The sequence below is a fragment of the Artemia franciscana genome, chromosome 8 (assembly GCF_032884065.1).
Source record: "Artemia franciscana chromosome 8, ASM3288406v1, whole genome shotgun sequence".
Classification (NCBI taxonomy): Eukaryota; Metazoa; Arthropoda; class Branchiopoda; order Anostraca; family Artemiidae; genus Artemia; species Artemia franciscana.
Genome location: NC_088870.1, coordinates 49192105 through 49208482, shown reverse-complemented (window position 1 = coordinate 49208482; position 16378 = coordinate 49192105). Strand labels below are relative to the sequence as shown.

The window sequence follows — 16378 nt, the reverse complement described above, 5'->3', positions numbered from 1 at the left end:
TTAGAAAACTAAGATAAAAAAAAACTAAAGATCCAAACGACAAAGATATGGATTCAATAATAAAACAGAGGAAGAGAAACAAAATGATATTGCATACAGTCACAAGATGAAATCTTTTGAAATGAATTGTAGCTATACTCATACAAGGATCAGCTATCTGTTTAGCAAAATAAGTAGAAAAAAAAAAAACAACAACTAAATAACGAATAACAAAGCGGCATAGAAATAACCGAGTCAAGGAAAAAACTTCTAGGATTTGCGAAGTGTAAGCAAATAGTGAGAGAAACAAACTTTGATACCCCCCTCCTCTGCCCGATATTTAGTTATTTACTTATCCTTGTTACTTCTCTTTTGTGTTTTTTATTCTATTTTGTTTGTTTTTTGTCGTGTTAGTTTTTCGAATTATTAGAGTGAAGAGAGGTTCATGTTTTTTCTATGTCTTTGTACTGTTCCAGCCTTAAGAGTTCTGCTCTCTGTTGGGGTATAATATTGTTTTTGTAGTTTTTAAGTTGAATAAAGAAAAACAGTAAAATACAGTAAAACAGATAACAGGCTTACCGCTTTCAGGTCGTAAAGGAAGTCTTTTGAAGTTGGATTACAATTATATGGAAAGTAAACCTTCATTTCCCTGTATGAAGCTAAAATTTGAATTGCCAACTTTCTACCGGATCCTTGTCGTCCGAACCAAACCAGTGACTTTCCAGTCATAACACGAAGACGGTCAATAATTGCAATGTTTTCCAAAAGCTCTTTGGTAACGACAAGAGGTAATTCAAGTTCAAAATCCCTTCCTAAAATATAATAACAAATTTATTAAATGCCGGTAATTTGGTGTAATGAGGATGATAAATCTTAAGAAGCTTAAACAACAACTATGAAGAGTAGATCTTACCTTGTCTAAATTTACTTAGAAAACAATTAAAAGAAATCAACCCCTTTAATCCTTGTTAATCAATCATATCTCCTTTTTAATACATTATAAGAAGATTAGATGAAATAAGGCCTTCTTACACTTTGGAACGATTATCCACTCCAAGCTTGCAAACAGATTTTCCTCCGCACAAGGATGAATGAGAAAAACAGAGTGAAGTTTTTTAGGACTATTCAGGCAGGGGTATAATTTGCTAGGAAACAGGAAGCACCTGTCCCTCCCAGATCTCGGTCCCCCGACCTAGTCTCTCCCCCCAGATGAAATTTAGTTTCTTCCAAAATATTGTCAAAACTAACATAAACCTGCATAATTCAAGCATCAATAGAAACAGATCAGTTCTTTAGTACATATTTACCTTTTTTGTGGTATAAGTTACCTTTATATGGTGGTATAAAGTACCTTTATAGTACATTTAAAGTACTAATTAGTACCTTTATGGCACTAAACGATATTTGTTTAGTTTTTACTGACATTTTCACTTGACTCCAAAAAATTGACCCCAAGTTTGCCCCTTAGAATTTTGACGAAATTACGCTTTTCATTCAGGCTTATGTAATAAAAGAAACCCCATGAGTAAGCTCAACTATTCTCAGCTAATGTTCACACTGGGACCAAAATTGTAGGCTAAGGGTTTTTAAAATCGAGGCAGGTTTTCGTAAAAGACTGAAATATTAAAAATGTGCACTTTAGTTTGACAGACTTGCAGCTGCTATGGATGCACAACAACTACTTCACAGCTGAGAAGAGTCAGAAATGGAAGTCTAAGGAAGAAGAACTGGCAGTGAAGAAAGAGAAAAGTCAAACGGTATTTTCTGACCAATGATGCGTGAAAGGTATAGTCAGCAGTTCAACTAGTCTTCTGAAATAAAACTATTAGAAGATTAAAAGATACTGAAGCAGTAGTCTTACATGAAGAGATTCAAGTCTGATAAAGTTTGACAGAGAAGATTTTCTTCCTTTTGGGGTGAGGGGTAGGTGATAAGTCCTTACAAAAAAAAATATTCATGTAAAAAAAACAATAAAAAACAACCTATTGCTGAGCACTATCCACTCTTTGATATGGAGATGGTATCGGCGAACGGATGGTCCTGAAGGCACTCACTTTTTTATCCATTTGCGGTACCCCAGACCTTAATTATATTCTAATTCCAAGAGGAGGTGTTTGCCAATACAAAATATAAAAATTTTCTTTCTTAAACAGATGCTTGACAAGACAGTGAGCAGCTTATTGGGCCTGAATAGCCCACGCACAATGTTTGGCACAGAAAATGGGACTCAACTCACGGGATTTCTGTAAGAGGGGAAAGGATTCCAATGCCTAAAGCCCGTGGAATTTAAATTTTAAATTTCAGGGTATTTCTTATTCATATTTTCAGAAATACTCCGTTTCTGTGTTGCTGACCCTCTGAATATGTTCCCTCGTACATGGCTGCTGAATTCTGTTATTTTAGCACAGTGAGGGCGACGTACAGAAATTTCACCATAGCAGATTTTACGGTACATTAAGTATCATTCCTTTTGTATTTTGAGAGTTGTTCTTTTAGTTCTGATTCTACAGCATCAGGAATAAATGTGCGAGATGATTCACTATAAACAAATTTAACACTTTCAAGTCCAAATATTTCTCGTTCAAATTCGATTAATTGTCGAAAAAATCCAAAATTTGGCTGAATTATACTTCTTTTTGACTTGACAAAAATGTATGCCTCTCTGAGATTTAATCCATGGAATTTCATTAAATATGCCAAAATAAATGTCGCTGAACGTGAAGCACCTGCTACACAATGAACTAAAACTCGTCCTCCGTTGTCAACAATCTCATTCATTTTGTTTAAAATATAATCGAAATGACGCCGAATATCAACGTAGACAGAATCTGATAACGGGATTTTAATGCACTGTAAACAGGGGATTGGCAGATTGGCAGATTATTCATATTTTCAGAAATACTCCGTTTCTGTGTTGCTGACCCTCTGAATATGTTCCTCGTACATGGCTGTTGAATTCTGTTATTTTAGCACAGTGAGGGTGACGTACAGAAATTTCACCATAGCAGATTTTACGGTACATTAAGTATCATTCGAGGCATTGTCCGCTTGATCAGTTATTTTAATTAGTCTATTTAGTAAACAAAGATTTGAGCAAAATGGAAACTTCCTGGTAGAGTGTAAAAAGGAAGGCTTTGAATAGATTAGGGTTGAGGTGAAGCGTGACTAGCTGTGTTGGTCTAAAACGGCTTGGTGCCGCTGTAAGTTGTTAGTAGTAGTATCAGTGGTAGTGGCAGTAGTAGTAGTAGTAGTTGTTCTATTTAGTTCCAAAGTTGTCTTGGCAGGAAGGAAGATTGTGGCAGTAATAGTCGGGCTGTAGGCATCTCAATACATCTCAATTAATGTCTAAGGTAAGTTTATGTCGTAACTAAGCTAAAGTAAAAAGCTTTAAAATAAAAAAGTAAGCTAAGTAAGGTAAGTCAAACTAAGCTGATTTGGACTAAGTTGAGCTTCCTAGATAATGGAAAAAAATTCAAACTAAGCTCAACTTCATAGAAAATGGAAAAAATTGAAAATATTATTGATTTTGGAAGTCTGGTCTTTGGTAAGACAGGCATGTTGAATGAGGCAAGCGTATTTAGGTGAGAGCCAAAACGAACAACACTAAATATTTTAAGTTCAGAGAATGATTTCAGAAAGAATCCCAGTGACTAGGAATAATTTTAGATACTTGAAATAAACATAAGGTCACATTCACTGTCTAGCAAAACACCATAAACATTTACAGTCTTTGGCACTAACGTAGTTTGATACTCGGTGCTTGACAGTTTCTTCCAATAACATCATTTAAATTTTTGAATATTAGATTAACGTTTGTTAGTTTGGTATTGAGCCTAATGTTTCAATTACTATTGGTATTTTACACGCGGAGAAATTATTTTTAGGGGGGAAGTGTTAAGGAAGAATTTTCCAGGGGTGAATTTTTCGCATCGTAAAGATTGTCGAGGCTGATTCTGAGGGGGTATTTTCGACATTGAAATTCATTATATTTTTATATCTTTTCACGACTCTTTACATGTGCAATCAAAATAAATAAATTATGTAACTCATATTAATGTAGGGTAAATGACAACTCTTTTCAGTCTTGGAGTACTCCATTTTTTTACTCCATTGTGGAAAGTATAATGTTTTAAAGAACATGGTTTTGTGTTTATCGATTCAGTGTGTTATGATTTTTTTTTATTTGTGCCCTTGAATCCCCAGTGACTGGGAATGATGGGGTGATTTTTACCTGAGGGGAGAGGGTTCAGCTGGTGCAAGCATCTGCGGTGGTTTTTTTGGAGGAGGGGGGAGGAATATTGATTGAATTTTCTTATTCTTGAGATCCTGCCAAATAAAATAAAAGAAATATTGAGAAGATTGAAACCTTACCGTATTGATAAATGGCTTTTTCAACTTCTTTAACCCAGTCTTCTTTTCTACAAAAGCACAAGGGAGTTTTCCCAGTTCTTTCAGATATAGCTGGAACAATGTGAAAATCTGAAAAAAGAAAAAAAAACAAAAAAGGAACTAAATGAGAACCGAACACAATTCCAAAATGGCATGTTTTCTTTTTAAAACAGTTTCCCAAGGTATTGCAGTCGAACAAGACAGGCAAGTAAGTGAGATTAGTCAGTTCTCTCCAAATATGCCTTTTTTCATTTAACCATTAAGTTTAATGTAATTTTTTTTGCATTATTTACCAAAATATAGCGGTATGCACTGGTCAGCAAATATATATGTATTTTAAAGATTTTCTTTGCAAAATTAAATCAATTAAAACGGTTCCCAGTAAGTTTTTCATAACGTACCGAAAATAAAGAATTACACGTCCCAATAGTGACCATAAATAAAAAAAAAGATGTTGATAACAATATATAAATTAAAACATCTTTTTTCACTATGATTCCAAATATGTAACAATTTTAAGTTTAAGCGAGCTAAAAAAAAAAAAAATCAGAGCCTGAGAAGATTTGTCGTACTTAGGAAAAATGTTCAAAGGACGACTCAAAGAGAGAAATTAGCTTGATGAAAATACAATAAAGAAATCTACCGCAGTAAGGAATCCCACAGCCAAGGTTTCAAGCTCCTATGTAATAAATTAGGAAATTTTTAGGTTTTTACTAAAGGGAAGAACATGGGTGCTTTCTTGTATATTTATTCAGATATTTTATTCCGATGGGTAACCAATTCTAACGAAAATCAAGGGCTCTAGTGCTCTTTTAAGTAACAAATAAATTCACTACACAGAAGTGTGATATTTTCTGCTATTTTGTGGCACCGGACAAGAATTTTGATCTAAATAGGGCCAGAATGGTATTAAGTGAAAACTCTGAGGTAGTTAGTCAATTTAGATACGTAGAAAAACCAGAGCGTGCGGACAACACGGAGGCCACGGGTGACAACTCTTCCGCCACTGCAGAAATATTTTAAGTGCAACATCAAAATTACTTTCATATGGCCATAAAGACGGAAGAAGGGTGGAGTGGTGCACTTTAATAAACTATAAACAAATAAAAGTTCAAACAGGGATAAATCCTTTTATTGGACAGTGAAAAACAGATACAAAATCTCTGGATATTTCAACCTTATATACCAGGGATCGTCATCAGCAAATAAAACAAAGTATCAAAATTACAACATACTGTATTTCAACAGGATACTTTTTTATTGAACTTTTAGCTTATTATTTTTATTGAATAATTTATTGAGCTTTTTTTTCTTTTTTTTTTCGTCATAGAAAGGCAGTGTGGTCGTTAAAAAGATGTAGAAAAAACGTTTAGAAATTGTGAAGTTGACCCTAAAACTAATTTTTGGCATTTTCGACATAATTTATAACGTCAATTATTTCCTCTCCCCAGAAGTAGTTTAGGCTACTACTTCTCAGGGAAATGATTCTCAAATGTAAAAATTAGAATTGATGAATGGCAGTCTGGTCTGTAGGGGATCACAGCCTTCCTTAGATTCAAAAGAACCTCAGATTGAAAGGGTCATAATAACAAAGTGCAACTGAAAAAGAACATTTGTTATTAGGAACACAAACTCTGGAAAGTGATGATTTTATTCAAATATACACGTCATCATTCCAATTTTCATCGATTTCTGCTGATTTTCTTGATTCTTCTTTTTAATATTTTTGTTTTTTTTCCAGTCTTAAGTTTAAGTTACCTGACTTTTTTACGTTGGAGCAAAAGGAGGAGTACAACCCTTAAATGAAAATGATCTTCGTGAAAGTTATGCCATTAAGTTACACAGAAGCCTTTTGTACAGATTTCATCTACAGACGTACGACATTTTGTATAATTTCGTGAAGGTTGGTTTCGGATGCGTGTTTACAAATATTATCTTTGTTTTGTTAAGACATGTTTTCTTCGAGCAAGTTCTTAGTATCATTCCATCAGTAATAAAAACAAACATTTCTTCAGTAATTCATATAATGAACTTCATTCGTTCGTTTCCTATTTTCTAGTAGTTCATACAAAAATATATAGCAAAAAACCTGCTCAAAAAATAACTATTTTCCCCGACAATAAAGTGGTTTTTTCTGTTATGTCAGGCCTGGTTATCTGCTGTTTTTTTGTATCGAATGTATTTTGTTTGATAAATAACGCGCAGCACCAACTTAACGCGAAGCATATTGCACCAATGCGCAGTATTACACTTTTCAAAGCTGAAAGGCTGTGTATGAGGCTAGGTATTAGTTCTTAATCGATTGGCCATCTTTCAATCATCTAACTTTCATTTCACTACCATCTAAGATTTAAAATCGCTGTTTTGCTCAACAAAAGGCCAAAACGTCTTTTAGGTGTGTCGTGATTTGCTTTAATACTGAACAGAGCATAACAAGTTTCTACTTTCATTTGAAAAAAGGTCTTGGATAATATCTTTCGACCACTGGTTAGATACGATAGCCTTTGAAAAAAAGACACACACAAACACAAAAAACAACAAATTAATTTTTTTGTAAACACACGTTCACTGAAATGAAAAATAAAACCTTCAAACTTTTACAGATATGTTGATATGTTGAATTTGATGATGTGAGTTCTCTCTCCTTCTTGAGGGTGTTTTCCTTTCTTTTCTAAAATTAAGCCAATTTGCTCAGGCTTGTAAATTTTAATAAGTATTTTAAAGTTGATAAATTTAATATACAAAAAATCACCAAAACAATTATTATTCTATATATATGTTATCAAACTTTATTTTTTAGACTTTAAATTGCTATTTGCCCGAGTCCCTCCTTACCTACAATTCACTACCACGAAGTGATTGATACGCTTGCCAATTCCAACTTGATTTCTCTGGTTTTAAAAGCGAATTTTTCAGTATTTCTTCCTTTTGATTTCATTTATCAAAAACTCTAAAAAGCCTATACCATTTTTAAAATCTCTATTGGCATTTTTGAATTGGCGAAGCAATCATCAATTGACCAGTTGATTTCCGTATGTATGAAAAAATATATTTTAAATGAAAAGAGGATTGTACAAAAGACTTTTGAATACTAGAATAATGTCACTAGATTATTTGTATAAAATTTGATGAAATAAAAAAAATTCCTGAAAGCTTGTATTTTTTAAGTTTTCAACGTTATAATAAGAAGAAGAAACACTCTTGGAAATACAGTTGTTCCAAGCGAGTTCCAAGTGACAATCATACTTTTACGGGGGGCTTGAAGGGGCTACATAGTTACTTTTATTTCTGGCAATTTATTTTTTTTTGTAAGTTCCACTCGATTACATATTTAATTACTGTTCCATTCTGGTTTCAGGTGTTAATACATACTAATCACAATTTGTTTTCAGTTTGACTTACTATGTGATTTGATTTTTGCTCGTTCTATGTTTTAATAATTCTCTCTATTTTCCCTTGATATTAAGGAAACAAATTTATGAAAAAATGAATATATGTTCGTTTGAAAAGTTTTATTATACGTTAATTGAAGAACTATTTATAATTGTATTAAGTATTTTTTCTTAAAAACTGAAATGTTGGATATTAACTTGAACTTTAGGTAAAATTTAAATATTAGATAAATTTTTGCTCAATTGTAATCTTTGTGCAATATTTTTCAGTAAAAATTCCTTGAAAATTTAAGGAAATTCCAGGAGGATGGTAAGATGATTTTACCACAAGGACTAAATCTGTGCATTGTTATTTGTGGCCATTATGACTGAAGCACGTGAAAACCCTAAATGTAGACAGAGCTTATTCATCATTTAAGGACATATTCGTGATTCCTTGTTGTTAATGTTAATATGTCTAAATAAATCCGGGTCCAGGTCTTTTAGAAGAAAAGATTACCTATTGTTCTTAAACAAAATTATATTAATTATTATTATATATTATTTTTTAATTCTTTAAGGGTCCATTCTTTAAATAAAATCTTCAAGATACCTTAGAAGCAAAATTGTTTTTTCTGAGGTTATGGTGTGCAGTTATTTATTATGAGACACGTGTTAAACTTATACCATATAGGCAAAAAATAAAATTTTCATAATGAGATTTAAGTTAAATTTTTGCAGCCAATTAACAACTTGGATGCGCTTAGTGTCTTCAGTTCAACTTTTTTTACTTTTATTTTTTTTTATCCTGCCCCTTAGTATTCCGAAGTCTCAACTTAACACTTGCAGGTATTCCTGACACCACACAGATACAACGAGAATATCAATCAACAAAGATATCAATCAACAACATTGCTGAATTTAGAAGAGGTGGGAGTACAAGTGAGCCCTAGCATGAAGATTTACACAGACTATACCGGCTAGATGTGGGCTAAGATGCGATGGAGAAAAGCTCCTAAGCCAAACGGCAATAGACTTTAGTCAGGAATTAAACGTTTTTCGAATGATTTACCTGGAATAGACCTCCTGAAATTTGTATCTTCTATGATCGTTTACTGGAGAAGTTAAAGAGGAGTTGAAAGTGCTGCAGTCCACTTTAGATTTTATAGAGAGGAACCTAGACAAAATAGACTTTCCCAAAAAAGACAGATATACTTTCCGCTCGATGAATTCTACCAATCTGCCTGTATTCTGATTCTGTTAAGTTTGTATTTTGCAGTTTTCTAACTGCCAGTACGTAATCGGTAAACGAGTTGTCATGAAAATTTCATTTGCAAAGTACCTTCGCAGGTTTGCAGAACCTTCCAAACACGAACGCGCCTGTCTTCCAAATGTAAATAGATGTTGTTAACTACTCGATTTAAATAGTTAGTGGTCTCAAGTTTCTTAAGGGATCTCTCCTTGAGTCCACCTATACGTCTATTAAATTTCCGCTGAATCCGGCTACTTTCCGCTTGAAAATATGTGAGACTCAAAAGCTGGGCATGCTTATGAAGTTATATTTCTTCTGATACCTTGAAAAAAGGCTTTAGCCAAATCAATAGTATATTACAGCATCTTCTTGGAAAGTTTGATTAAGGCTTTCCCTCTGTAAATCGTCATTTCAATGTTCCGTTAGCCCGAGGTACTCGCCCTGTAAGTCCCTAGCCGCTCAAAAAAACTTTCTACCTTTTTCCTGAAAAGCTAGCAGTAGGGTTTGTGTTTGAAGGGCAACCGGCCCACTGGCACTTAATACATCGAATAAAATAGGCTGGTGAATCTTGTATGATTCTGATTCAAAAAAGGTACATCAGGCCTACCTTTCTGCTAAAATTTATCTTAAGCTGTGCATGCTTGTGAAGATATATTTCTTCTGATACCTTGCACCATTGCTCTAGCCCCATCAATAGCATATTACAGCATTTGTGAAAGTTGTGCATGCTTATGCCGATATATTTCTTCTGATGCCTTACACCATGGCTCTATCCCCATCAATAGCATGTTGCAGCATATTGTAGAAGTTGTGCATGCTTAGGACGATATATTTCTTCTGATACGTTGCATCATGACTCTAGCCCCATCAATAGCATATTACAGCATCTTCTGGAAAAGTATGATTAAGGCTTTCCCTCTGTAAATCGTCAGTTCAATGTTCCGTTGGGTACTTGCTTTTTAAGTCCCTAGCCATTCAAAAAAAAGTTTTCTACGTTTCCCCTGAAAAGCTAGCAGTAGGGTTTGTGGTTGGAGGGCAAAAATCCCACATACTACATCCAATAATATAGGTTGGTGATTCTTGAATGATTCTGATTCAAAATAGGTACATCCTTCTTACCTATCTGCTAAAATTTATTTGCGTAGTGAAAGCCAAATGCATAATTTGGGGTGCTTAGATCATACCTCTTCTAGATGCCCATTTTTAAAATTTTCCCATCATAATTGAGAATTGGCTGCCTCAAAACTCAAGACTCAAATCATTAAGAGTTACGAGGGTTTCAAAAAACATTAAAGGGTGCAGAACGGGAGTAGTCAGCCTCAAATCCTTTTTAACTCTTAAAAGGGCAATAAAGCTTTTAATTGGCGATTGGACCACTTTCCTCCTAGAACTCTTAAAAGGGCAATAAAGCTTTTAATTGGCGATTGAACCACTTTCCTCCTAGAACTCTTAAAAGGGCAATAAAGCTTTTAATTGGCGATTGGACCACTTTCCTCCTAGAACTCTTAAAAGGGCAATAAAGCTTTTAATTGGCGATTGGACCACTTTCCTCCTAGAACTCTTAAAAGGGCAATAAAGCTTTTAATTGGCGATTGGACCACTTTCCTCCTAGAACTCTTAAAAGGGCAATAAACCTTTTAATTGGCGATTGGACCACTTTCCTCCTAGATTTCAAGACCAATCCTTCCATTTAAAGTGACTGCGGTGTAAATTAGGAAGGGGCTCTGTGTGCCTTAGATTCACCCCCCCCTTTTTATATTTAAAAAATGACTGTTTTGGGGAAAATTTCATTAACGAATTAGATTTTTGTGTATTTTCATTAAAAAATGAAAAAAATGACAAACTTGCACCACCTAGACATTGAAAAATATATCCATTCACAGATTCTGATGAATTGACACTATTGCGAAGTGACTAAAAAATGTATGAAGACACATAAATCCGTACTTAGGAAGCGCTAGTTTGTTGACTTATATAGCCCTACCCTAAAACAGCCTTGCATGCATGCTTAAGGTGGAGGAAATGGTAACTATCAGACACAAAATCCTACACTTCAAGAGTATTATGCCATTGAAAAGTGATGTCAAGGGGCAAATATTCAGTACTGCCATAGCAAAGCGAAAATAAAAAAAAATCCTTGTCCCCTCGCCTAAATTGCCATGGATAGGGTCCCCTGGATTGAAGCTGAATCATATTTGCAAGAAATCTGAAAAAAAGACTAGTAATAATTGTGGTATATAAAACTATATTCAGACACACTATATAAAGAATTTGTCAGCTTTTAAAGCGACTGCTTATACTTGAAAACCAACACTCTTCACCGTTTTTTTGCACGCTAAGGAAAATCTGGCTAGTATTTTCTTTCTACCAACTTTTAGGCTCGTGTAAACTGTTCTTCTTTTATTTATTTTCATATGTTATAGCAGATACCGTCCCAATTTTTAATACTGCCATATCAAGAGGTGATATTTCCGAAAGAAAAAAAAAACATAAAGAAACAAGCCTAAGCAAACCTTTTAACTTTTGTAACTCCATCGATCCTCCTATTACTTTTTCTATTGCTTCATACTTCAAAGTTTTGAATGTTTCAGCGTAATCATTTTGAAAAAATCGTGAATAAAACTCATCAGCCAGCACTGACCAAGAGACAAGTAGATGGTCCTTATCAGTAGGATAAAGACTAAAAAGGGCTTTAACAAAATCAATGATATCCTCTAAGTAAGGATGGCAAATTAAACCATCTCCTTTCATTGTCCGAACCTGAAAAAAATGAAAAAACTCAATTATGGACTTAAGGGAGGATTGAGCATTCCTTCTAAACCAGTAAAAATACAACTGTCATGCTGAATATGTCAAAAATACTTTTAAAAGTAAAATGTATACATTATAAATAAAAGTATGGATTCTTCACTTGTGATAATTCAAAAGACTGTAGATTACAAAAAAAATTAATTTATAACATAAATTTTGTAGGAGATTGAAAAAAACTGAATTGTTTTGCGGTTATTTTAATTGCTGGTAGTGAACAGTTTTTTTTCACAAGAAATTATTTGTAGCAATTTTGAATGTAAAGAAACACAATTTTGGCATCAAAAGGTACAAGTTTCAACTATTTCTGCATTTGAAAAAAAATGATACGTATAACACGATCTGGAAAAGTTTGTTTGAACCAACTAAGATATAGTAAAAGACCATTCAACCAGCTTATTGAATGCGTTACATTTAATAGGATAATTTATGAGTCTTTATGGGCACAAATGATATAAGTATTTTACATAGACATACGGATACAATTTAAAACTATTTATTATAGACACTTCATGAGCGGCCGCTCTGTAATTTGACGAGAACAGAATCGTGGTTGAATGTTGGCCCTTATAATTGTAACGTCTCGATCCAAAAGCCTCTACCTCTCCCATGATTTCATAAACATTGACAAAGTTGCACGTTTTTTAACTCCAAATTGCTCATGGATTATTTTCTCAGTATAATTGAAAAGTAGAAAGAGGAGACTTGGAGTCGGAATTCCCACCCTCATAACTTCATATAATAGAGGAAAGTGTTACACGTTCTTGTAATACAAGCTTATGCAAAATTTTTGTCAACATGTTTATAGAAACTTGAGTTTTAGACCCCCTAATCTCTACTTGATAGCTACAAGCCCATCTACCTTCCTTATGAATCAGTTCAATTAAAGTTTTACTTTAATTGCTAGGTATAGTTTTTTCCCATTAATTTTAAATTATTAAATTTATTATTTAATTTTATCATTATTTATAATTTTATTTTATTTTTATTTTTATTATTTATAAATTTATTATTTATTTATAATTTGAATTATCTTATCTCTAATTTCTCAACCACTATACTAAAAAAATCTACCATTTCTTTGTCAATGGATCTTTAGCCCTTTTGATAGAACCTTCGATTCTGAATAAATATTCCTTCACTTACAAATTATCATCGAATTTCTTAAAATTTCGTGTAATTTTCTACAACTTAATCTCGAATTAAGGTATTTTTCAAATTATTCGGCCAAGCATTCGGCCAAGAAAACCGACGCTATCCTGCATTTGGCGACATCTGGCATTTTTCCAAGCTCTCTAATAGTTTTCTATCAGGAACTGAGAGCAGACAATTATTGCTACTTTAATTTTACCAACACGCAAATTAACTTAATTATTATTATGAAACTAAAAAAAAAAATGCAGTCTCAAAATGCTAGATGGCGTTGAGAGGCTCTTTTCCCCCCCAGATGGTCGAATCGGGAAAAAGACTATTTCTAATTTAATCTGGTTTAATCTGGTTTAATCTTGGTTAATACCAAGTGCCATAGAAAATATCTACCATTCCATTGGCAATGGATCTTCAGCCCTTTGATAAAACCTCTGTTTCCGAATAAATATTCCTTCATTGCAAATTGTCATCGAATTCCTTAAAATTTCGTGTAGTTTTCTGCAACTTACTCTCAATTTAAGGTATTTTTCAAATTTACAGTTATTGAAATACTGTTACTATATTTAACTCTGATAATTCTGATTGACTGCTATTTGATTACATTTACTAGATTTGTAAACGGACTTTGACTGGTATTTTCTATCCCTCTCTTAAATGATAAATCATTCAAATTCTCATTCCGGATCTATTTCCAAGGTGTAGGTGAAGAGAAAATTTTCAACCTTGTTGATTTCGATTAAAAACAACCTATTTTTTGGAAGAATATGAAGTACAATATAAAAATTGAAATTGATTTAAACTATTCTTTATATGAGGAGGATGAGGGGTAGGGGGTGGACTATCCCTTCAATTACCCTTCTATTTATACTAAAGTTTGTTAGTACCTTCCTGAAAGGTACTTTAAAAAGTACAGTTAGCCGTTGGAAGATTTTAAAGTACCGATTTGATTTTGAAAGATTCGACCTGACGAAGCATTACGTCAAAAATAATTCACATATGAGGTCTCCCACTCCCTTGAGCTATGTTTTACTTTCATTACTGCATCCATATATTTTTTTTTCAACCATACAACTAAGTGTGCATTCCAAAGTTACTAAACTTTGGCAACAAATCATTAAAAACTAACTTCTTTGTTCCAGCTGAGGTTTTGGTAATAAGCTTTTAAAGTGAATTCTAATTTATATTTATAACTAATTTTAAAAGGAATAGTTACCTACAATTTTTGTGATTTAACTCTGCATCGTAATCATCAATATTACTACTATTCGACTAAAATATATGTAAACACTACTAGAGTCAAATGAGATAACTAAGATAGAAACTTGTGAAGATTTTGCCATTAAAAGCCCAATTAGTCTTTTAGCTGCTTGACAACCTTTCCCAGTAGAGGTTAACTTTAAGTAACTTCTGTCGTTAATGTGAAGTTACACTATCTGGAATACCCCCTAAATGAAACTTTCTCAGTTTTGTGATGCAAAATATAAACTGTTCATCACATTACTCTTGTGTCAAAGATATTAGTCTTTAATCATAGAGGTAAAACTGAAACTTAAGTTTAAACTTAAGTTCCTGCATATGTCCTTGGGATTTCTTGACTTAAATATATGATTTTTAAAGGTTTCTATCTCTCGTTGACAATTTTGTTTCATAAATTTACCTCGATGGTTTTCTACCATCTCCAAGCAAGGCCTCCTGAGTACGTCCGTGTGGATTTCTTGACTTAAACATATGCTTTTCAAAGGTTTTTATCCCTCGTTGACAATATTGTTTCATAAATTTACCTTGATACTTTTTGACCATCTCCAAGCAAGGCCTCTTGCATACGTCTGTGTGGATTTCTTGACTTAAATATATACTTTTTAAAGGCTTTTATCTCTCGTCGACAATTTTGTTTCATAAATTTACCTTGATGGTTTTTGACCATCTCCAAGCAAGGCCTCCTGCATGCGTCTGTGTGGAATGCTTGACTTAAATATATGCTTTTTAAAGGTTTTTATCTCTCGTTGACAATTTTGTTTTATAAATTTACCTTGATGGTTTTCGACCATCTCCAAGCAAGGGCTCTTGCATACGTCTGTGTGGATTTCTTGGCTTAAATACATGCTTTTAAAGGTTTTTATCTCTCGTTGACAATTTTGTTTCATAAATTTACCTCGATGGTTTTTGACCATCTCCAAGCAAGGCCTCCTGAGTACGTCCATGAGGATTTCTTGGCTTAAATATATACTTTTTTAAGGTTTTTATCTCTCGTTGACAAATTTTGTTTCATGAATTTACCTCGATGAAACATTAATGAGCACCAATACCAACAACATTAACAAAAAAAAATGAAAAAAAATAAAACAAAAAAAGTGGGAAAAAGAATTTTAAAGGAAAACAAAGAATAAGAAGAGAGAGAGAGAGAGAGAGAGAGAGAGAGAGAGAGAGAGAGAGAGAGAGAGAGAGAGAGAGAGAGAGAGAGAGAAAACGACATACTTAAAAAACAAATCAATAAGCCATCCCATTTAAATTATTTATTTATTTTCTACTCAGAAGGTGGTTCTTCAGTCTACTCTTAAACTGGCTAACATTTTCAGATAACCTTATACTCATTGGTAAAGAATTCCACACTACTGATCCAGCAAAGTTGGGACCAAAACTTCCCCTCTGAGAGCTACGACACTCATATACCAAATCATCCATATTTCTAGTCTCATAACTGTAGTATGAAGAATTCCTTATATTTGACGAAAAATTTCCGGGGACAAACCATAAATACTCTGAAATACACATATAGCAAGTTGATAATCATGAAGTTGGCTAACATTAAAGATCATAAGTTTCCTATAGCAATTAACTGTATCATTTTCACCATGGACATAATTTCCTAGTAGTCTAATAACTTTATTTTGTAAAACCTGAACACGTTTAAAATTTGTATAAAATCCACCAACCCATATCACACAACCATAAGAAATATAAGGCATGACAGTAGAATGATAAAGAGTTAAAAGGGCAGAGCGAGGTAACTGATTTCTCAGACGCCGAATCAGTCTAAGCCCTCTAGATACCCTAGCTGCCACCTGATCACCATGTGCTTTCCAATTCAGATTTTGATCAAGCTGGAAACCAAGGTATCTCACCAAAGCTACTTGTTTCAATGGCCTATTACAAAGAAATATTTTTCAATTTAAATCAACTGGACTTCCTTTCCTACTAAATAATATAAAATGAGTTTTTAAAACATTCACTTATAAACGGCTAATCTTTGTAAAAATTAAAAGATGACTTAAAGCTTGATTAATTTTCTCCACAAGATCATCAGCATTTCTTGCAGCAGCTGAAAATACTGTGTCATCAGCGAAAGAAGTATTAAAAACACCACCCGGAACATAAAACCGCAAAGTATCTACATATAAAAGATATAATAAGGAACCCAAAACAGAACCTT

The 16378-nt window shown here is 33.4% G+C and overlaps 1 protein-coding gene across 1 annotated transcript in view; it reads right to left on the bottom strand.

Moving 5' to 3' along the window:
• The window catches only part of LOC136030708 (cytoplasmic dynein 2 heavy chain 1-like), a 575385-nt gene that overhangs the window by 239921 nt on the left and 319086 nt on the right, over nucleotides 1-16378 (bottom strand). Inside the window, exons 44-46 of the mRNA XM_065709779.1 lie at nucleotides 11505-11751; nucleotides 4351-4458; nucleotides 559-791 (exon numbers count right to left, since the gene is read on the bottom strand). Of these exons, the coding sequence (XP_065565851.1) occupies nucleotides 559-791; nucleotides 4351-4458; nucleotides 11505-11751 (588 nt within the window). The remainder of the gene's footprint in view (nucleotides 1-558; nucleotides 792-4350; nucleotides 4459-11504; nucleotides 11752-16378) is intronic.